Genomic DNA, 22,737 nt, shown 5'->3' with positions numbered 1-22,737 from the left:
GAATTATTTTGATCCGGACAAGGAAACAAATTGAAAATCAACTTTATTAGGAATTATTTCTAAGGAAACTACATGAGATGCTAAGACAAGTGGTATTTTATGCTCTCTTGTTTTTAATTTTCAAAGATGAGTTTTGTTCACATAGAGGAAAAACACCGTAGAAACTAATATCTTAAAATTTCTTTTGACTTAGAAAAAACTGGCCAAGAGAATACTGCGGCAGGAGAGAAAGACATAAAACAGCCTTCCAGTAACCAAAGTATACAACCAGAGATACAAGACCAGTCCGTCTGGGGAAATCGCACTGATGGTGACCTCATCAGAAGTAAGTATTTCCAGAACAAATTGCTGCCATTTAGGCTTGCTTTCGCAGTGTAACGGGATACTGCCTGTTGACTCAGTTAAATGTGTGTCAAATGCAATTGTGTTGCAACTATAATGCATTTCTACTGAATTTATTCCCCGGAATGACTCATGTCAGCATGCATAAACAACAAGCTCAAAGAAAGGTGTGATTTGAGTGGTGCAGTATAATATAGACCTCTGTAGCATCTACATTTTAAAGCCTTAATATTATGTTCTTCTCTTATAATTCATAATGGGATCTGTATATTTAGTAAGCACATGAGCTGCAGCATGCAACTGTGCTCGGTGTCATCATCTTTGATTTCTTGGGTTGTACATTTAGTTGGCAGAGTAAACTATGCTAAGAGCATTGCTTCCAGATACACTGAGCAGATGTAAGTTTATAAAAAAGTTTGAATCCTAAAGTAGCTAGTCCTTTCAAAACGAGAAGAATACTGTAAGACAAGGTTTTAGGCTTTAAGTGCTATGGAATTGTGTTTTTATTTAAAATTAGTTTTTACAAGTCCACATTCCTAGTGTATGTCTTGGATGCTTTAAAAAATAAAAAAGCATGCAACATTATTCCCATTTTTCTGTCTTGAATTGAAGATCATGTGCTGTCCAAAAGATCATCCACAATTGCACCCTCCTGAGGCGAAAATATTTCTGTCAACTGCCAGAGCTTATACTACTTTTACTCAAGGGAAGGGCAGCATGAGAAACTGTTCTCTAATTATAGGGTGTATTCAGAAAGCAAATGGACTAAATGCTGAGTGGTGCTCCAGCTCTGTGAGATCGTTGTCTGACCACACACTTCAGGGTCAGACTGTCTTTACACTGCAGACGTACTACACGATACACATTGGGATAAATTCATATTTCTGAACTTGCTGTTGCTATAACTGGTGATTTTCTCTGGTGTTACCTCTTTCTTTTTAGGTTTGTTTTGTTTTGGTCTTTTAAAATCTTACCTATACAATCAACTTCTCCTGAACTTTGTGTTAGTATTTTAAGTTCTTTTCAAACCTTAGTTAATACTTTTTTCTAAATAATGAATCATATTTATATCCTTAATGTATTGAATTGTTATCTAAATCCTTTATAGGAAAACTTGAATTTAGTGTGTCAGACATTTATCTAACAATTTAAAAATAATTCTTAGGGGACTATACAGAGGTAGAATTTTCCTTCACAGTTTGAGAGTTTACCTAGTTCCAAAAGATCACTATTTTAGACCTAACTGTCCCTGGACAAGCAATTGCTTTGTGCTTGTGTTGAGAACATGGGAAGGTGCGTATGGCATCTGCTGCTTTTGGAGTGGCCTCCTTCTCATTCCCTCTTCCTAGGAGCTTCCTTATTCCCAGACCCATGGGAAAGCAGATTTATTTGGTGGCAGTTAGCAGCGTGCCTGAACTATGGAGGAAAGGATCAAGGACAGTAGGGTGGTGCTGTGCTTCCTCTAATCCGTTGGCCACAAGGACATACTGTAGTGGCTGCACTGGGGAAGTGGGGGAGGAAAAGATAAATTTTTCAATGTATAGTAGAAATTGCAAGCAGATTGTGCAAGTCCCTGGTAAAGTGACTTGGCAGTTATATGCAGTTATATGTCTCTGTGATGGGAGGGTCATCTGTTGCTGAATTAAAAAAGTAACAGGAAAAAGGGCAAAGATAGGATAAAATTCTGAGGTATAATGTACTGCTCCAGTGTGCTTAACTGTGCTCCTTCTGGAGTTACTAGCAGTTTTTTATATGAAAAGCAAGTTTAGGTGAGAGCTGGAAGTTTCTAAAACTCCTGGTCTTAATAATTGAGTTTTGTGTAGTAGTGGCTTTATTATGAGACATGTTTGAGTAGCTGCTATGATAACAAAGTCCTCTCTTTGTTTCAAATTCATGAGTTTTTTTTTAACCTGTAATGTTAAAGTCTTCTAGATGGAAGAAACAAAAATGATGAAATTGAAGCAGCTTCTTTTTCTTCTTTTTTTTTTTTTTTGTGCTGTGGCTATGAGTAGGGAAGTCTGTACTACTTTGTAATTGAGCCAAACACTGTTCCTCAATTTTAAGTACTTCTTGTAGTTTGCAGAAGTTTTACAACTTTATCTACATAGTAACTAAAGTTTGAAAAATGGCACAAGTGGAGCAAAGAGAAGCTTGTTTGTCACAAACATTACTTAGGTATTTCATCTTAAGTAACAGCTATCATAGCTCAGAATTACTGTGATTCAACCAGATCTATTACCTCACTAGACTAAAGTTTGCAGAATATTGCATACTAGAAGAAGCTTGAGGTTAGAAATAATCAGTGTTTTGATCATTATGGTCTATTTTAAAACTCTTTCTTTAAATTGTTTTAGACAGGGCATACTTCAGTTTTGTCAGTTATTAACAACCATTCACCATGACCCTAATGATTCATTTTCTTTTTTTCCCATACAGATTGTTTTCCACCCCCACAGTTGATACATACTCCATTTGTGTTAGCCTTAGTTTTCACTTTATAAATGTTTCCAGCATTTAATTTCCAAGGTTTTCGTTGTTTGCAGCTGTTTTATCCTGCTGTTATATGGAAGCAGATTAATCAGTCAGTTTTATTGGCACACCAACAACGAAGTCCAATGTTAGAGACTCTGTAATGACTTCATTATGTATGATTTCTCATTTGCACTTTTGAACTCAGTTTACCAGGTAACATCAATAAACTAAAATGCTGGCGCTATATTCCACAGTAAGACATTTTCAGTTCACCTTGCCCTGCCCTTGCAGTCCTTTTCTCAAGCCCCCTTTTTTTGATCTCTAGATGATGAGATTCCCCCAGATTAGCCTTTTCCCCACCTCCTTTGGAGCATCCCTTTTCCCCCCGAATGAAAACATTCATAATATGCCGGGTAAATTGGTAATCTTATGGGAAGCTTCAACCAAAGAACTAATTGTTTTTGAAAAGTGATTGAGAGTCGTGGTAGAGGAATATTAGCTTCCAGTGCACCGCTGCTTCAAAAGGTTGCTGTATACTAACATATAAGCAGGGGAGAGCTAAATAAGAAGCAAATGGTTATATTACCTTTCTGTATTAATTGTTAATGCACTTGCATAACTGTTACTGGAATACTGCGTTCAGTTGGAGAAGGGTCAGGGGAGAACCACAAATACCTCAGGAATGACTGGAGTAGTTGAAAACATGCCTTATTGTGGAAAAACTCCTGGAGTTCAATGTACTCAGTGTTAACAAGGAGGGTAAAGAGGGGCTTGCTGAGAAGAAGCATGATACCACAGTGAACAGAAATTTGGTAAGACAATTCTTCAGCTGTAGCAGACAAAGGAAGAACTAGATGGAATGTCTGGAAGTTCAGGTAGACTAGAAATAAGGCGTACATTTTGTAACAGAGTATTTGAGAACAGGAAGAACTGCCAAATATTTGGTGGTTTTAGGTGTATTAAATTGGCCTTACTCTTCACAAGGTGGCCATTGCTATCCATATCCTCAATTTTAGAATCTGAGTAAGGGAGAGTTTCTTTTCCATAGTGATTCCCCCAAATTGGGATAACCTTAGGTTTTTCATCTCAGGTTTTCTTCAAGGCAATGTTGAGACTTATTCCTTTCCCTTCACAGACGCACACATATTTTGCATTTTATTTCAGGCTGTAGAGGTTCTGCTTTTCAAAAGAGCTTAGCCTTAGAATAGCTCCATCTGCTTTTCCTTCTTCTTCAGCAGTGCATTTTAAATATCTGCAAACACCTTCTGCTTATTTTCATTGTATGATCTGATGGCCTGTAATGGAGATGTTTGGCTTCTGTTATCACTCACCTTTGGCAAGTGAGGATGAGTGGATGTTAAAACACACAGCAGGGTAACCTGCGGCTATAGGAATGAAGCCATAGGGGTTTTTGCTGCTCCGCATTATCACAATGCCCTGCTTTGTTCTTTGGGAAAGGTGTTGTTTTTTTTTTTTTCCCCCCTCTAATAAAAAAAGGCTATAAAGGTAGATTTCAGAATATTTAGGCAGAATTTTTACAGAGAGTACTAGGTTACCATCAATGTGTGCTGTTATGCAGGGGAAGGAATGTTTAGGACGGAAGAAAATGCCAGTCTTGAACACTATTTGCTTGTGAGGATTTAATCTCCTTTCCAGTTCTCAAGCAGGACCTTAGCTATGTGATATTTAAGAAAACAAAAAACATCTACCATAGATTCAAATTGTCATGAATAATTGATTAATAATAATCCAATTCTCAAGATTAAATACCTAAAATATGCCCATGTTTTACAGATAGAAAGGTCATTGCTATCCATCATTTCCTAGCTTCAATTGCCTCTTTCTCTTCCATGAAACACCCTCCTGATAAGAGTGGTTCTTCAGAGAAAGGGATGCTTCATTCAGCTCTGTGGGGATTAAATAATTTTGCATGTTCTTGTGCCCACTATTTTATTTATTATATTCTTCTTTATTGTGTTTTGTTTTATTGAAATATAAACTTGATTTTTTTTTATTTTTTGTTTTCTGTATTTTTATGTTGACATTTTTACTTTACATGACTATTTAATTTTAATGTCTGCAGATTCCTTTTTCCTACTGGCTAATTAAGTGAGTGATTTCCGTAGTTTTAATTCTGCAGTTTGGGACTTTTTTGCCAAGAAGAAGAAGAAGATAGTCTGCTGTTAGAACTGTTCTTTTTGTTTGATGTTAATCCAAATATCTTTTCTTGGCTGATTTATAGTGCACAGTCATCTTACAATTATTGTGATTTCAGATGACTGTGTTTATTCTGTCTAAAAAATAGTGCAAAGTGTTTGAGATAACAAGTGGTTCTCTTCAAAGCTAGGAAGTATGACAGATACAGTCTTCTTGCAGTGTAACTGTGTGAGTACAGAAATCACGCAGAATAGATTAATGGAAATTATTCAAAATATATTGCTGAGTCTGAAAGGTGTATTATTTTAGTTACAGAAGCGTTTTGTGTACAATGTTCCAAATATACCCAGGTATTCACTTCATCTGGCTGTGAAAAAAGTGTGAGCCTATGAATGAACAAAACTTTAATCAATTCAATACTTTAATACAGGAATGCAGTATTTCATATTTAGATCCTTCTTTAAAAAAGATAAATCTTCGAGGAACTGGGCAGTAGAAGTAATGGAGGTGTGAAGGACCCCCCTGAGCACTCCTCTCCCAGAGAGATTTTCTAATCCTCTCCCCAGCAAACACCTAGCCTGTGTTACTTCTGTTTCTTCCCCCAACCTGGCAGATTGCTTACTATTTCTGTTCCAGAAGTCCTCAAAAAACTCCTCTCGTGCCTATTGAGGAGCCTGATGGGTTTTTAACTTCTTCGCAGCCAGTTGTAAGATGGCTGACAATGCATGCATTTTTAAAAATATTCTTTAAAAATACTGTGCATCAGCTAGTTCCCTTAGCACAACACAGGAGGTAAAATGTGATGTATTATAATAGTTTTGTACCGGTTTTGGCTGGGAAAGAGTTAATGTTCTTCATAGCTGCCTACTGGGGTTATACCAGGGCAAGTTTTCAGCTACTAAGTAGTGAAATATGACTTTGATTATATAAACTGGAAAAAAAGCTGAGTATGTTGTACAGCATATTCAGAGTATTCACACCAGTCAAGATAAAGCGTCTCATAAAGGTGGTAGTGAAAATTATGCTGTTCAACAAAATTTTGGAATTGAGTTGGCTTGAAGGCAGGCCAGCGTGTTGTGCATCAGAAGTACTAGGGCCTGTGAAAGACCCATGGATTTACTCCTGCTGATGGTGCACCAGTTGAATCTGAGGAGAATGAATAACAGTGGTCTTGAAGTAGGCTGAGAAATACAAATGAGAAATCAGAAGTCGCTGCTTTCAGGATACCAAAAGACCAAACGTTTTCACTATTCCAAATGAACTAATTAAAGTTTGCAGCTGGTGCACACATATGCAACTGGAGCTCATGTTTGCTACTGAGTCTTGATGATTCAGCTGGGGTTGTTTAGATTTCCCTCCCCCTTTTTTAAATGGATAATGATGATGCAGTCTTTCCAGTCTCTACCTGGAAGACTTGCGCAGAAAGATAGGCCTTTTCTTGCTGAAAGTGTATCCATTGTCTTGCCATTTTGATTTCCCTGTGGAATTTCTGGGATCAAACCTCTCAGCTGAGACAATTTTACATCCAAGGAATTTCACACCTCATTGTTGCACAACCGTAGCAGTTTCATTTAATCCTCTCCTGGGCAGAGAGGCATTTTCACAGATAGCTCTATCTTTACAGTTACAGTCTTCAGAGTTTAAGACTGGGTCTTCAGTGTTTACAGAAGTCGCCTGTGGAACTACCCGAGTGTCACTGAAGTTAGTAGTCCCTTACTTGTAAACAGAGCTGCTGTGGGATGCAGTTCGACTCAGTTGAATGTTCTGAAGCAATGCAGTTAATGGTGGACTGCGACAGGTGAGGAATTTGTGTACTCTGTGGTGACTCCATGTGGAGAAATAAACTTCTTGCTGTTGTTGTTCCACTTACAGAACACTAGTCAAACTTCAGTGAGAACTTTAAACTGCACCAGGTGACCATAAGATAGGTGCATGTATTCTGCATATCACTAGTAGCCAGAATTACCTGGAGCCTTTCATTTTCTGTTTTACCTTACTTCTGACTCTCAGAACATCATCTGAATTTATGGTCTGAGGCTGAGGAAGTTTGGATGGCAGTAATCATCAGTACCAGACAAAGGTGAAATTCTTCAAGTAACATGAAGATTATTGTGCTTGCTGTGTTTGAGCCTGAAGTAAATTGTATCTTAATTTCAGAATATTTTCCTTTGTTGTATTGGTACTGTCTCAGAATTAATGTGCTGTTATGCCTAGATGGGAAGGAATATTTATGTTCTTTTCCTGATTAGTTCCTTCTTGTGTAGGGGAAAGAGTACAATATATTTGTAGTGGTTCCTTAAAGAGGAAGAGTAATAAAACTCTGACCGCATTCTACGTGAAATATTATACTACAAAACCAATGATTCAGTGTGCTATTTTCAGTACTAACGGTATTCAGTTAGCCATTTTTAGCAAAGAAAACACCAAATTATAAAGTGCGTGACAGTATTGTCATGCAAGTTGTACTTTTAGGAACCTGTTTTCTGGCAGAAATGTCTTGAACTTAAACCATGGCAAAAATTATCTTAGTTTTTCTCTTCTTTAATTTTATTTTATATTTGCTGTCATGTATGTGTAGTGCTTGCAGTAAGTTTATACAGCTGAAAAGTAGTACTGTATATTGTGTGTACATCAAAATAATTAATTCTTCAAACTTTGGAGAGCCAAAATAGTTTTTGATCTTTTGAATTTTGTATTTACTGATAAAAATGTGAAAGATGAAGAGGGGCTCATGGTCACAGCCGAAGGCTTAGCTAAGTAATTATGGTTAAACGTTTTTCTTCTTTAAATAGCTATCCAGAGGAAAGAAAGGTCTGAATACTACTTACTTGTTCTGCATTCTGGTAATATCTGCAGTGCAAAAGTACCCGCAAGTACCTTTCCCTGAAGGTATTTTTGTAAAGGACAAGGAAAAACAGGAGCCTATGACCTGTTTGCGTGTTGTGGTGGTGGTGTTTTTTTTGTTTTCCCTTTTAAAAAAAAAAAAAATTCTTCATGATCCAAACCCAAAGGATCCCTTTGAAAAACATTCAGACGTCAAACAGCTGTGGTCATTCAGGCTATTTCTCACACCAGTTTTGTTAACTCATTATACTGATGAGGTAGGCCTCCAGAAATATTGAGGCTTGATTTAAGAAAATGATGAATTATTTGCCATGTGAACCTTAACTATTTTTAAATGAACTGTAGGTTTCTGCCGTGTGAGAAACATGTTTTTGTATGGAGACTGCTCTTGAAATTTGTGATCATGAAATGCAAACCCACGGCATTCTAACACAAGACCTTTCAAATTCTGAGTTCTATGTCTGGACCCATGAAAACTAGTGGCTTAAATTTTACTTTTAAACTTGCTTCCCGAAAATTCTATGCAGTATCCTAATTATCATGTTTTTACTTTAATCTGAAGCTGTAAATATTATGACACTTGTTTAGAAAAAATTGTAAGCTTTAGCAATGCTAATGGTAAGCATAGCAGAATTTCAACTAAGAGACTATTTCCTGTTGCAGAGGTTCCTCAAGTTTAAGTGAGTTTTATTGATTTACAGTTCAGACTTAAGGTTGTATAATGTTTGCATAAAATGTTACGAAGTTTGCTTTTGAGACAAGTCAAGTAGAACAAACTGTTAGGCAAGCCTATAAAGTATGTAGCCTATGAGTCAGATTTGACCTTCAGGGCAAGTTTTTGCCCCTGAGAGACAGCACAAGCCGTTTGTCCATTCCTTGGTGGAGCAGTAGCAAGGCTGCCTTCAAGTCTGGGTAGCTACGAAATATGTCTTTCTTCAAAAATAAAACCTCTTAGCCAGTTAGAAGGCATGTGCCTTTTCCCATCTCCCTGTGGTAGATGCATATGTTAACTGCATTCTGTAACTTGCAAGTTGAAATAAAATTCACATTTTAACAGAAAAGCAATGAAAGATTCTTAGGCTGACCAAACTTGGCCGTAAGAGTAGTGTCAAACCAGAGTGAACACATTTGAGGTCTGTACAATTCAGAAATACAGGAGATTAGTGAACAATGCTCCTTTTGCTTGAATTTCAAAATGAAGGGAACATTATGTTTTGGTGAGAAGATTTGGGATCAGCCTTCCTGGAAAGGTTGATCTGAGTGATCAAACCGAGTTTTTCATAGAAGTGATATTAAAAAATACTTGGATGGTGAGGCAGGATACGGAGGTAACTTTGGGTAACGCACATGTAGTTTTCATATATGTAATTTTATTAAATTACACCAGCTCATTTAACAATTTAGTATTTCCTAGCTATTTGCTTTGTAACTATGACCTTATAAAGTATTTCCCTACCTCAACATATATTCTTTTTACTGTGTGCTGACTTCAGTGGTAATAGTCACTATCATATTTACAATGTAAAATCAATATTGAGAAATATTTTTATATGAGAATAGCTCTTTCAGCAGACTATACACTAATCACTCTATAAAGTATCTAGCAGTGTATGTTCATGCATCTGAAGTAGTTACAAAGACCTTTCTTTAAAGATGAAACATCTTTCTTAAAGATGTTTTGTAACAATCTTCATCACAGCCATTCTGTAAACTGTTTTGTGCTGGATTAAGACTTGGAAAGTTTAAACAAGTGTGAGTTTTATATTTACAATAAATAAGACAGCATTTAACTTCTAAAAGATAGGGAAGTGAAAAAACAAACACATAACACCATTTTAAAGGAGGAATTTGAATAAAAGTTATCTTTTTTCCTCCTTTGCTCTTCTTTTTCCTTTCCTTTGACTGTTTCTTCATCTACTTCTTTGTCCACTTGATTTTCTGATTCCCGTCTGTTGGGTAGTGTTATGCCTCAGGAATTTAATCAATAAACTCAATCTTAATTTTAAATAAATCACCATTTGGTTTTGACTGTTTGTGTATTACAGAGCATCCGCTACTCTAGCTCTGTGAGAAGAACAGCCTAACTGAGAGACCTCATTTGCTGTGCTGTGCTGCCTCCTTGAACAGCAGAAATAACCTGGCGAAAGCTTTCTTTCCTTAACATGTGTGCATCCACAACCGCGATTCTGCTAGGATAGCTGGAATAGGGCAAGAAGTTTAGCCCTCATTATCAATATTTTGTTGGATATTTGTGGAACAGGTCCTTGTGGAAAAGGAGAGAAGACTTGTTTGATTAGCACAGGGAAGGTTCCTGTAGAATGATCCACTTTGCTCTCAAAATTTAAATTTAGAGTTGGAAATCCATCTCACAGTGACTATAATGGAATGGCATTTCAAGGTTTTGATTATTTAAAAAAAAACAAACCTTTAGGAATTATGGTAATTTTGAAAGAAAGTAAAGGATATGGATTGGTGATATGGCACAAAGAGAAGTGGTGGCTGTCGTGGTGGAGTCGAAGTTGGAGGAGTGCTGAAAGTTTGTTCTCATTCTAAATAAATTGTGCTGTGTCCTCTTTCCCATATTTATTTTATAAAGTAAAAAGAGAGAGAAAAGAGTGACCTACCCCTATTATAGTTGCTGTCTTTAAGCCATTTTTCTCTTTTGTGTTTGCATAATTTTCTCTAGTCCTCCCTTCCCCTCTTTTTGGTGTTTGTTTGCTTTAACAATCCTTTTTCCTGTTTCCCCACTTCTTTCTCTATTACAGTTACATATCTCTAAGCAGTGACAGGAAGGTTGTGCTTAGAGGGTGACTGGAAATGTTTTTAAAGGGCTTCAGTATAAAGGCCTGTTCACTTCAGCTTCAGTGTGTTAACATAAACATTTAGGCTATTTTGTAAGTAGCAATGAACCTTCTTATTAGAATTAATATTTTGACTCTTGGAGAATTAACTTTTATGTGTAAATTAAACATTATGAAAAGGTACTGTGCACTCAAGAAAAAAATAACCCTGTTAAATATTACAACAAAATATGAAAATATCAACTTCTGGAGTCATGTGGTTATGTCAGTTTTAAATTTTCATAAAATAAACAACAAATTAACCTGGTCTTAGTTTGTAGCTACTGACAAAAGCTGAAAGTTAAAGACTCAAAACTGAAAATGCCAATAGAAAGGATATATTTAAAAAGAAAGTGATTGATCGTTTTTGAGTAGTTTGGCTTGGCAGTACTGCACTGTACAGAAACAAGGAATTTTGTTTAAATTAACATAACACTAATTAAATATAAGGTGGCAGGGAGGTGTTCCCATTGTGAGTTGTTAATTCCAACAGCTTAAGAAAATGATATGGCACGATAAAATGTAGCTAGTTGTGCTGAAGGAACAGTAAAGAAAAGGGTGCTGGAATTAATTCCAAGTGGCAGGGCTATGGCAGCAGTGCAAATAAAATGGCAGATGGCATGAATCTTTAGTAGATGGGATAAGGATGTATCAAAAACAGTGCAGTTCTGTCCCTTTGGCAGTTGTTTGAATGGTTTCCTAAGAGCTTTTCTGTTTGGGGCCAAGAAATGCAAGAAGGGAGGCTGAGATGTTTCCTAAGCATGAAACAGCTGCACAGCACAAAGGGATGGAGGCAGCAGTTTGGCTCACCCATCGCCAGCCTGGTTGAGCTGCTGTTGCTGGTGATGACATGAATGTTTTTGTAGGGCTGAAGGCTTGTGTAAGCAGCAAAGGAAGGTTGGTTGCGTGCAATGTAGTTGCTATCTTTGCTATGAGACAAGGGTGGCTGCTGTACTTCGGGTCTTTTTGAGTAAAAGGGGGTTGCTGCCTCAGCTGTGACTTTGTAAAGCTCTTGAATTGTAAAAGGACAGAAAAAAATGAATGTAACTGTAAATTCTAATGCTTTCACTTAAAATGCTGTTTCTTTCCTGGAAATCCTTCAGCTTATTTGCAAAACCTTATAACAAGGTGTTTTAAAATGTAAAAATGGACACTTTTCAGTTATGTAAATAACATTGACATAGCACACAGTTCACTGCTGTATCTGCACTCCATTTAAAAAAAAAAGTGATTGTGATTAGTGTACGGAAGGATTTTCTTTTTCCCCTCAAATAAAGGGAAGTATGTCTTCTAAATAAGACAAAAGGTTTTCAGAAAAAAGGTCCTTGTTACAAGAAGCACTGATTCAAAGCATGGGTCTCGTCCAAATTTAAATGCTACTTAGAAGTATTATTAAACAATAGGTGAACTAAATAAACTTCAGTGGAGCAAATTATGTAGATTTATAAGTTGAAAGAAATATTTTGTATATTTTTAGTAGAGAATGAAAATGATTCCATATGTAATGTTGAATGCTTTTAAACATGTTGAAATAAGAATACTCCCTTTCTGTATGTCAGAGATAAAAACCAGTATTCTGCTGCTATTCAGTCAGTTCTGCAGTATAAGGACTTGCAGGTGCTACTGGTCTCTACTACACTGAAATAGTTTGAGCATAGTAATTCCATAGAGATTTGTATCTCATTTCATGAACGGAGCGGAGAATCAGAATTTTAGCTCAGTTGTGGGATGAAAGAAAAAGGTTGTACAAGTAATTTCATCCCGTTAAGACAATTTACCTGTTTCTTCAGATAATGTGGTACTTTCTCCTTTGTGTTAAAGTGTTTGTTTCTCTGAATTTTTCTACTTGTAGCTGTTGGTCAATGATGTGACACTGTATTTTTCTCGCAGGGCAGATTTATAACTGTGTGGCTCAGATATCAGAGCTTTCTTATGAATTGTTTGACCAGCTTATGCTTTGTTTCCTTTCAGGAAACTAAGTGCATGGTTTTTCCAGGAAGTTTGGTCTTCACCAGACACGGTCAGCAATGTGACTTTTGCACTGCTTTAAGGGATGTGTGTGTGAGCAGCAGGCAAAAACTTATTTAGCATATTTTGTTTTAGTATATTGAATTCATATAATGGAGGACATGTATGAAAGCTTGGCCAGGATGGGTGGGTTTGTCTATCTGAGTCAGAAAGAGGACTTCCTAGATCATTTTGGAAGAACGTAGTAAATAAGAAGTAAGTAAAAAACATTTCCCTTTGTGCTAAGTATTGGTGACAATGATTATGTGTTAAGCACATTCAGCTTTGAATTGAACACACAAATCTCTTAGTTGATAAATTTTTACATTCTGGAATATATCATTGCCTTTCAGCATCTGAAACTACTGGTTTAGTGTTAAATTAAAGTTAAATTGCCTGTGGGTTGGGGGAGGTAAAGGGCAGTGAGCTCTGATGCAGAGATGCAGCCTTTACTCCTTGGGTAGCTGCAGTTTTGAGCCTGGTTCAGGGTGTGAGGGGGAAGGAAAAGGAAAATTTAGGCTTTCCAAGGACTCTTATCAGAGAACTTTTCAAGGTGTATTCTCAAGAATCTGATTTTCACAGCTTGCACAAAAAACATTTTGGGTGAGATTTTGCTGTATCTGTTTGAGGCACTCCAAAACCAGTGGTTAAAAAAATAAAAAGAGCTCTAATTTCGGAGTCATCCTGATGCCAAGGTGGTGCATTAGTGGCATAAAGCAGCCCAAGAGCCAGCTTTGGTTATGGCAGCTCTGCCTGGACTTTCTGTGTGTGACTCAAAATCCTTTGGTGCCCTGGGGTGTCCCTGGAGTGCTTCGGGATTGGGAGGCCCTGCTCATCCTGCCCGCAGGCATAGTGGTCAGGTGGCATGGGTGACAGGGGTCCTCTGCCCATCTCTTACACCCTGCTTGCCTTGAAGGAATTCCTGTAGCCCAAGGACATCCGTAGCAGAGACTGACCCTTCTCAGTGTGTTTAATGTTGTCCGTGCAGATACGTGTTGCTTCTCTTTCTCCTTACACTTTGTTTTTTCAAGATTGGGAAATAGATGGATACTTGCTGCACTCTCTACTACATTTCCACTTCTTTTTTCCCACTGACAGTCTATTAATTGTCCAGTCTGTAGTAACGACAAGCTGGGTCCTGAGGAGTATTGCCGTGGACCTCAAGTCCTCTTCCTGCTTTCTGACACAGAATTTCCATTTTCCATCATGCCACTGTTGCGGAATGTGGCTGATTTTTGGCCTGGGCTCCAGGAGCCTCTCTGACCTCGAGCAGAAGGGGAACTATTGCTTCAACTCTAGATCACTGTGCAAGTACAATGTGTTTATCCTCATTTTATTTCATTGCTTATCAACTAGTGATTTATCATTTAATTCTTTTCTTACTTGTAAAATTTGTAGCAAATACTTCATCTCTAGTGGGATTTTACTTGTGAATTTTTTTGTTTCTTCTTCCCTACTCTTTTCTGCCCTCACAGACTGAAGTGGCTCAGCTCACTATGTATTTTTTCCTTTTCTGTCTCCTTCCCCTCCAGTGCTGTCTTCTTCTGGGTGGTTGCTATCTGTTCTTTTTTCTTTTGATGTTTTTGCTCTACTATTGTTTTAATAATGTAAAATCCCAAGTTTTAGCCTGTTCCTCGTGGTTACTGCCCATTTGCTTCTCCTGTTCCATTTTCCTTGCAGCTGTGCTTTCTCTTTCTTCCTTTGGTTTTCTGGTAGTTGGTATCAGCTGATGCCAAACTTAGCATCAGCTCTAGGTTGCTAGAAAGAATAGCAGAGAGAAAATAAGTGCAACAAAGGGGTCAGAAACTCAGATATCAATGTATGCCTTACTTTTTTGTACTGATATTCTGTGTGTTTTCCCACTACCTTTTTACATTACCCTCTCTTTGGTGCTGTCTTGTTTTTTCCCCTATCTTTTCTTTAGTTTTGTTAATAGTAGCATTGTGTAATACTTAGAATTATAGAGATGACAAAAGACAGAGCACTAAGAGCAGGGTGTCAGATTCACACTTGAGGTGGAGCACTTTTTGGAGTCTTCTGAAATTCTGTCACTTACATGAGTGGAGCACTAGAAGTCAAGGGAGCAGGGAACGTTAAGGGAATTGTTCATTCCAAGCATTGGCCTTCATGTTCTTTTTAAAACCAAGTGCAGCCAGTTTTTGTGTATGTTTGTATGAGTTTAACTGAACACTGTAATCTCATCATCTGAAAACTCAGTATATATGATCAGTGGAGAATAAACCTGACCTTTGAGTATTTTCTCACTCAAAAGCAAATGGCTAGGGCTAGGCTGAAAAGTATTTGCCTCACCATCCCGTGTTTTTTCTTGCAGTGAAACATTGTCTAGTTTGTTAGTGGTTGTTGGGGTTTTGAGGAAGGGAGCAGGAGGTGACGAAGCCAAGAGGACCTGTTTGTGCACTTGCCCAGGTTACGGCTGTTAATGACATTGAGGTTATCTCTCCTGTCTGGTGCATCCTGCTGTGCAGCTTATGAGGCAGTACCCAGCAAGCGATATCCTGTTGTTTGTAGCTTCTCTTTGATATTCATTATTTGATTTGGGAACAAGTAACACAATGGTGAGGGGCATCAAAACTGTTCCAGATATTTGACTTAATGTCTTAAGTTCCATGGGACACCAGTGTGTCTTTATGCAGTGCTATAACCATATGTTGTAATAGGTACTAATTGCATAACTGCTGTAATTGTCATGCCAACAGCTTGGATTACTTTTTTGAGTCTAGTGGTTAATTAACGTTCCTTTTAAAATTAAAGCTGCAGATGCAAAGCATTCTGTTCCTCAGTGAGGTGGGGTTGTATTGGGTTGGCACCCCTTTGTATCCTTTATAGTTTTGGGGACTGCGTTCACGTTTACTAAATTACTGATTATTTGTGTTTCAGAAATAGATCACTTTCAGCACTTTAGAAATTAACAAAAAGCCTAATTCTCTGATTTTTAATGTTCTATTATTTTGTTCTCATATCCAATTTCTACAAGCCACGGTGCATTATAAAGAAAGATTTAAAAATAATAACAACAGCAAAAAAAAAATCAAGTAGATCATTATGACTCTTAGTAAGTTACCTATGTAGAAAACATAGGAAGAAATAACTAGGTGTTTCACCTTTAAATAAAAAAAAAAATCACCTTCAGAAGTAATTGATTAATGTGTAAAGCACCATGAAATGTTGGAATGGTGACAATGAGTTAACCTGCCATTGCACCCATCTGTGCAACAATTGCCACTGCTGTAAGTAGTTGTAATGCTATGAAACGTAAGAGCAAATAGACTGCAGTTCTTTTCCAGTCCTCTAGAAGAATGTATGAGGAGAAAAATGGATAGATAAATGTTGCAAGTGGAAAGCTTGGAGTAAAATTTCCCACTTCTGAACACAGCTTTATATAGAAATTCATTCCCTGGCTGTCTGAATGCCTGTTGCCTACAATGTCCTGTTTTGTGTTTGGCTCGGCTCTTGGAGTTTTCATGGCGAGCTACTGCTGCTTGTTCTCAAGAAAAGAAAAACTATGCTACATTAGGAACTATATGTCATTTCATGTGGATGTGTCTTAACAAACATTGCATTATGTGAATCATCTTTATTTCTAACTATATTGTGATCTAGCAAGAATTGTCAAATCATCTTCAAAGTTTATCATAGATGACGATATTTTCAGTCTCGCAAAAAACATTGCTAATGATTGCAAGATTTGTGTATGATAAAGAAGGACAATTTACTGATAATCTAATTGTAATTAGAAGACAAAAGGATATTTGGACTTTAAGATAATTGTTGAAAGATAGGTAATGAAAGATGTTAAGGATTTACTCAGTTCAGCAATGATTAAAAAGTTGCTGTTGTTGTCATTAAAAAAATCAGCAGACATTTCTTCATTTTGAAAAAAACAAGTCAGGAAAGAGGATTTGTAAATAGAGAAATTGACTCTACATTTTCAGTGGGAATGCCTATCAACTTTGTAAACCTCTGGCTACCAGCCCTTTTCATGCTTCCCTGTGGTAACTGCTTCTTTCTGGGTATGTCAAAGACATCTTTATACAATTCCTGCAACCCTTCAAACAGTGTGTAAGGTCCTGCAGTGCTTCCAAAGGAAGGCACTGCAGGTGTCTTTGCACAGATTTAAGAGTACTCTTGGCACCTTCTCGTGCACTTGTGTCGCTTTCTCAAGCCATAAACACACATGCACACATGCGTTTGCCATTCTTGTCAGCCCTTCACCGACTGAGAGCTGACAGGATAAAATGTCTTTTCCCTTTGTCCCCTGCCAGCCCCATTTCTGTTATACCTGGTGTTCCCTGGATGTGTTCTCAGACGTATTTTAACAAAGTGTTCTCAGTGTGGGTCCTGTAAAACTCGTACCAGCAATTTTACTACAGTATTTTCATTACAAAGGACATCCTGTTTCATCATAATATATTGTATTCATTTTGAAGATGTCCTCATGTCTTACAAGAAGCAATTCTAAAAAGGTGGTTGATGCTGTTAGTTGGTACTTTGTTTTCCTTGTAAAGTCAGCATGGTATAAAAAATTCAGTGTAAAAAATTGATTTTAAAAGATAGATTGTACCTTGATGGTACCTTGTTATTTAGTTAATGTATGCCTTCTGTGATATGGAAGCTGCAGTATATGCTATTTATGTCCTAGAAAATATTCAAAAATAATTGCTGACAAAAGCCACTTCACAGGTTGACTCAGAGGTACATCTTGTAATCTGAATGTTAATATTCTGGATAGCTAGGCAGAGAAAACTATTGATGTAGTTTGAAGATCCATGTAGAGACTAGTCAGGATTTTAGTTAGAAAAGTGGGGAGGGAGAGAGGTTGAGATATTTGAGTTCTCCCAGCTTCACTGAAATTTTATGCTTATTGAGCATATGAATGCATACAATTTGTAATATTTTTGAAAAGGTAAGATTTTTTGCTAGTCAGTTGGAAGTGTTGCCTTTTATATCTCAGGAATTTATGTCTTTTCCGGAGCAATTTGGAATCACCTTAATTTTACTCTAGAATCCAGGCAGCCCCTGGTTTTACTGTGCAATCCGTGACTATCTGTCATAGGCTTTATTTTTCCCCTCAAGCTTAGGTCTGTGTTACGAAGAAGCACTGATGAAAAACAGAGGCCTGATTCTTACCTCCCTTGCATGTGGTCTCTTCCATGTGATCCATGCAGAAGGAGTAGGAGCAGCTACCACTGAGATCAAACAATTTCTCCAGCTCAAATTAGCATGTAGATCTTGGCTTTCAACATTAATGGACCCAAGCAGGACCTCTGTATTTCCTAAAAAGAGCTTATCCTCTTTTTGTAGTTGGAATTGTTTTAGGAGGAAGACAAGTGTTGAGGATGTTTTGAACTGAAGTGATACTTTGTATTTTCTTGATATTTGAAAATCCCAAAGGTTATATTTTTTTACACCCAGGAGTCGTGCGTTTTTATTCCTCCCTAGTCCACCTGCAAAAATATTGCTTCTGTGACCTGATCTGATGTCATAAACTATTGTGTCATAAATGAAGAAAAACATTCTTACTTCTCTGGGTATGCAGTCTGATGACTCAGGCTGTAAACCGGAAAGTATTTTTTCCATCGGTGGCGTTGGCCAGCCTGGCAAACTCCACGGGCATCTGTATCAGCTGCCTTGGAATTGCTTTTGATGTGATTAGGCTACTAATTAGCTGTCTCAATTCTTCTCTCCCTCCTGATGTTTTCTTTTGATTCACTTTGACTCCGAGGAGTCTGTATGCTGTGTATGTTTGGTTTTGTGTTTTGTCTAAAATCCCTAATGATAGCTTAGACTGTCCTCTTTTGGTTGAGAGTTTCCCTGTGTTGACATACATTTTGCTGTTAAATGCATGCATCGGGATTTTTCTCCTAAGAATAGCTGTTATTTTGCAAGGTGTAAACAATGTATTGTCAGCGTGCATATATACGTGCATATTCATTTAAACTGTGCTAAGGATTTTACAGTTTGAATGAGAATGTGCCTAGTTACTTCAAAACCATCAAAACCAGAGTAAATGTTTAGTACTTGAATATTTATTCACCAGATAGTAACCTCACAATTAAATTATTATGTAAAGTCAGTTAAATAACAGCAGAAGTTATTGTATTAAGGCCCACTTTGCAAGGAAACCAATGAGAAGGAAGCAGTGAAACACGCTAATAGATTATATGCTATAGCAATATATTGCCTTTTTATTGCTTTTCCACAGGCAGCAGATTCATGTATAGTTATTACTAGCTACATTATCTGCTAGTTTTCTGTCAAAAAAGATTCAGTCTATTGAATCATTAATCCAATATTTATCATTCTTATTGAAAATCCACTAGTGTTAGCACTGTATAAAATATTGACTTAAATCTACTGGTTTTGCTAAAGATTAAAAACATATTAACCTAAAAGGCACAGTATTTCTTAGGACATTTGAAACTATTCATTGTGGGTGTTTGAAATGACAATATTTCTATGTTGTGTGAGGAATGATTTTTTTTTTAAATCTTTAACATATAGTAAGTGACCAGTGCCATCCTGATTTGAAGATGCTGAATGTACATCCAACTCATATTTGAAATTTTGATGTGTATTGCGTTAGTTACTGAATATCAAGAATAAAATTTTTGCTCATACATAGAGTGTAAAATGGGATCTTTTGTAGCAGCACACGGCCTGTTTAGAATGATATAACAGGCGCTGAATGTTCACATATCAAACAAAATGCCATCTTTCTGTAGAAAAGAGGTGTCAAAAAGTTTCTTTGTACCTTTAACGCATGTGATTATGTAGTACAAAATGCAGAGTTTGTAAAATTTCTTGAATATACAGGCAAAAAATGAATAATTCAAAACAACTCATAAGTTCTACATTCTATTGTATCTTTTATAACGCAGGCAGAAGATAGCATTGTGTTCCCAGTAGAGCTGAATTTGCACAAGTTACACCTCTGAAAATGCCAGATGGTCTATGGTCTACTTTTGAGAGCTGTCACATATGTAAAGATTTGAAAAAAGAAAGACAGCTGAATGAGAGCAGTGGATCATTAAAGAGAGAGTGAGAGTCCCTGGATATCACTGTGTTTTAAGAAGCATTGTGTCGTTCCCCATATTACACCTTTTTTTTTTTTTAAGATATACACAACCTTTAAAAAATAAGGTAAAAATATTTCTGTTTTAAACTGAGTGGTTGTGGCTTAATCTTGGAACTGTCAATTGCTTTTGTTCTTTATGCTAGAATGCGGTCATATGGCTCCTAATTGGTTTCAAGTGTGTTTTAACCATAAGATTCAAGTCTCCCTAGTGCAAAATTATCAATAAAGTTAAAATAAATTTAAATTGAGGTAGCTAATCCATTTGGGGTTTTATTCCATTTTGATTTGACCTGTGTATCACATGTGAATACTGTAAAGCCAGTCAGCTAAAAAGTTGTATGTTAATGCTAAAAGACAGTAGTAAGAATACTTTGGGAACAGGAGTATTAAAAAAACAAAAACAAAAAAAAAAACAACAAAAAACCCAAACAGAAACCACCCCCTTCCCCAAAAAACCCGTAGTAAAAATAATAATAAAAGCAAACACAAATGACTGTTTAGATTCCCCAAGACTGCCCATTCATCCACAGTTTGACAGAAACACACCTAATTTTGAATTTTGGATAATTTGTCAAGTTACTGTATTGAAGCAAAGCACCAAAAATATACAAACAATTGTAAACTGCCACCACCAATTTAGCTGGCTTGGAAAAGGTCATGACTGTCAGTTTTAGAAACTTGCGTGTCCAGACATACAGAATTTTTAGTATAGTCTGTTGCTTTTATTTATTGACGAAAGTTAACCCCTCCCCAGTATTTCTAGGTTATTGGTGCAACTGCACCACTCCAGTTTGGAACGCAGCATTAGGAATCATTACATGGAACATGAAAAACACTGTTCTTAATAGTACAATTTACATTTGAGTAGGATAATGAAAATAAAGCTACGGGGAGCTACAGGTATGAACACTGAACTTTAGAGGGTAAAAATTTTGATTCCTGTTGTTGCTAAAGATTTTATTTTTGACTGTGGTTAAGTCTACATTGACTATTTTTAAAATGGGAGGATCTGATTAGTTTTTTAACAATATTTATTTTGCACATATGTGGAAAGATGTCCCATACAAAGGGTTCCTGGTGGTATACTTTTAAAGAATCCTGTTTCAGGTAGGAGAAAACTCCCTAAAAGACTTGTGTTGGGGCTTTTATGATAGTCTGGAGATGTTAGCAGAATATATGCTACAAATGGAATTCCAGAGTGCAGAAAGTGCCTTGCTTATGCTTCTGTTCATAGGTTTTGCAAGCACTAATGCAAAATTGAAAGGAGAAGCAGTTTCTGTATTGCCATTGAAAACTTTTTGGGCAACAGTTCAGGTGTCAGAGAGCATTGTGCTCCTGCTCTGTTGGCTTGGAGGTTCCTGAGCAGTTACTGCTGGTAACGGAAGGGAATGATCTTTGTCTTATGTGCAACATCTTTGGGGAGGCTGAAGCATAAATGTTTCCCCCAGCCTTCCCTTTCCTGCAACACGATATTATCACTTTTGTAAAGGAGGTTCAATCAGGGTTACTCTGACATAGATAGATGTGGGTCGTCTAGGGTATCTTCTTAAAATCTCAGTTGCTGTGACTAAAAAAAATCAAATGGCAAGAAAAAATGAACCAGTTAATATTTAAACTATTATGAAAAGTATCTCTTTTTGCCTGTGAACATAACCAGGAGTTAAAGTTTAAGGTTTATCTGAAGTTTAATCTGGACAAGTTTATGATAGTTGGAGGAAGCAATCTGAGAATGCTATCAGTGTCCTTGATAAAAGGGAAGCATTGAGGGCTTGTTAGGCAAGTTCAGAACTGAGAGTCTTTTTAGAGACCATGTTAGTCTGTGTGTCCCAGTAGTATTTATCTGGAAGTTTGGTCACTTGTATCTGAAGTAATCAGTGGAGATGTTTCTTTTAGAGGAAGCTAACTATAATTATCTCTACATATTGTTATCTTGGACACAGTGTAATCTACATACAAAGCTATACTGTGACATCATCTGAAAATGGATATGAATCATCTGAAAAGAGAATGAACTGCAGCACTGTTTTTCTTTACTGCTGGCACTGTCTAATCTCTCTTCAGCTGAGTGTTCAGTAGAATCTGGGCTTTTTCCTTGACATTAGATTTATAAATAGCTGAAGATTGGACTGTCTGAAAACCTCCTCATGTCTAAGCATGATACAGTAGTGTTTTGAGTAGGAGAGGTCATTGGGCTGATGCTTTTTGATTATGAAATCTTGTTGTGTTACTATGTGTATAGTTCAATTAGTTTTAAAACAAAGTCTGCATTTTTTTCAAAAATAAGAATCTTCAATTGGAAACTACTTTTTTTATTACAAAGCTTTACATAAAAAAAAATCCTGCATCTTTTCTTTTCTTTCGATACCAACTTTAAATACACAGACAATGTATTTTCCATGTTATTAAAAATACGCTCCTTTGTGATAACGTAACTCAGCAAAGAATGGTCAAGTTTCGTGTCCTCTCATTAGAATGTACTCTTGGAGTCTTAACCAGGCCACTGCAGATTCCTGCCTTGACAGGTTTTGTATTTTTTTCCTTTGACCATTTCAGTTTGCTGCCGTTAAAGCCCTAACTGGCCTGTTCCAGCCATTTTAAAAATTGTGATTCTGAATTGAGGAATATGGGCGGGGGGGACTCTGGCTTGCCACAGCTGTGCAGTGTTTGAATGAGTGTTCCTTCTGGTTACTGGTTCACCTCCTCCACAAAACCAGATTTTGATTGGTTTTGTTCTTCCCAACAATCTTTATGAATTTAAGCTCAAACTGTTGTTAGTTACCTGGATACTCCTATTCTTCTCTAATATATTGGTCTGTGGTGGCTCATTTTTGGGTGGCCCCTACCTTGTCACTCAGGTTATTTTCTGAAGACTGGCAGGTTGGCCAGCCTGCAGCTTCAGTTATATTACTACACTCTGTATCTTCTCTCGCATATCTTTTTCTCTCCTGTTGCATTCCCCCTTTTTCTTCATTTGGCTCC

The 22,737-nt window shown here is 37.0% G+C and overlaps 1 protein-coding gene across 5 annotated transcripts in view; it reads left to right on the top strand.

Annotated features, from left to right (window-relative positions):
- The window catches only part of MDFIC (MyoD family inhibitor domain containing), a 53,169-nt gene that overhangs the window by 13,868 nt on the left and 16,564 nt on the right, over positions 1–22,737 (top strand). For all 5 annotated transcript variants that reach the window (XM_087768023.1, XM_087768024.1, XM_087768027.1 and 2 more), the window contains one exon: positions 194–325. In XM_087768023.1, the coding sequence (XP_087624149.1) occupies positions 194–325 (132 nt within the window). The remainder of the gene's footprint in view (positions 1–193; positions 326–22,737) is intronic.

Source organism: Nipponia nippon, unplaced genomic scaffold (assembly GCF_047370975.1).
Source record: "Nipponia nippon isolate SJK-2023a ecotype South Korea unplaced genomic scaffold, ASM4737097v1 scaffold_3, whole genome shotgun sequence".
NCBI classification, from domain to species: Eukaryota; Metazoa; Chordata; class Aves; order Pelecaniformes; family Threskiornithidae; genus Nipponia; species Nipponia nippon.
Note: the sequence above shows the minus strand (reverse complement) of the source record. Positions and strands in the feature narration are given on the sequence as shown.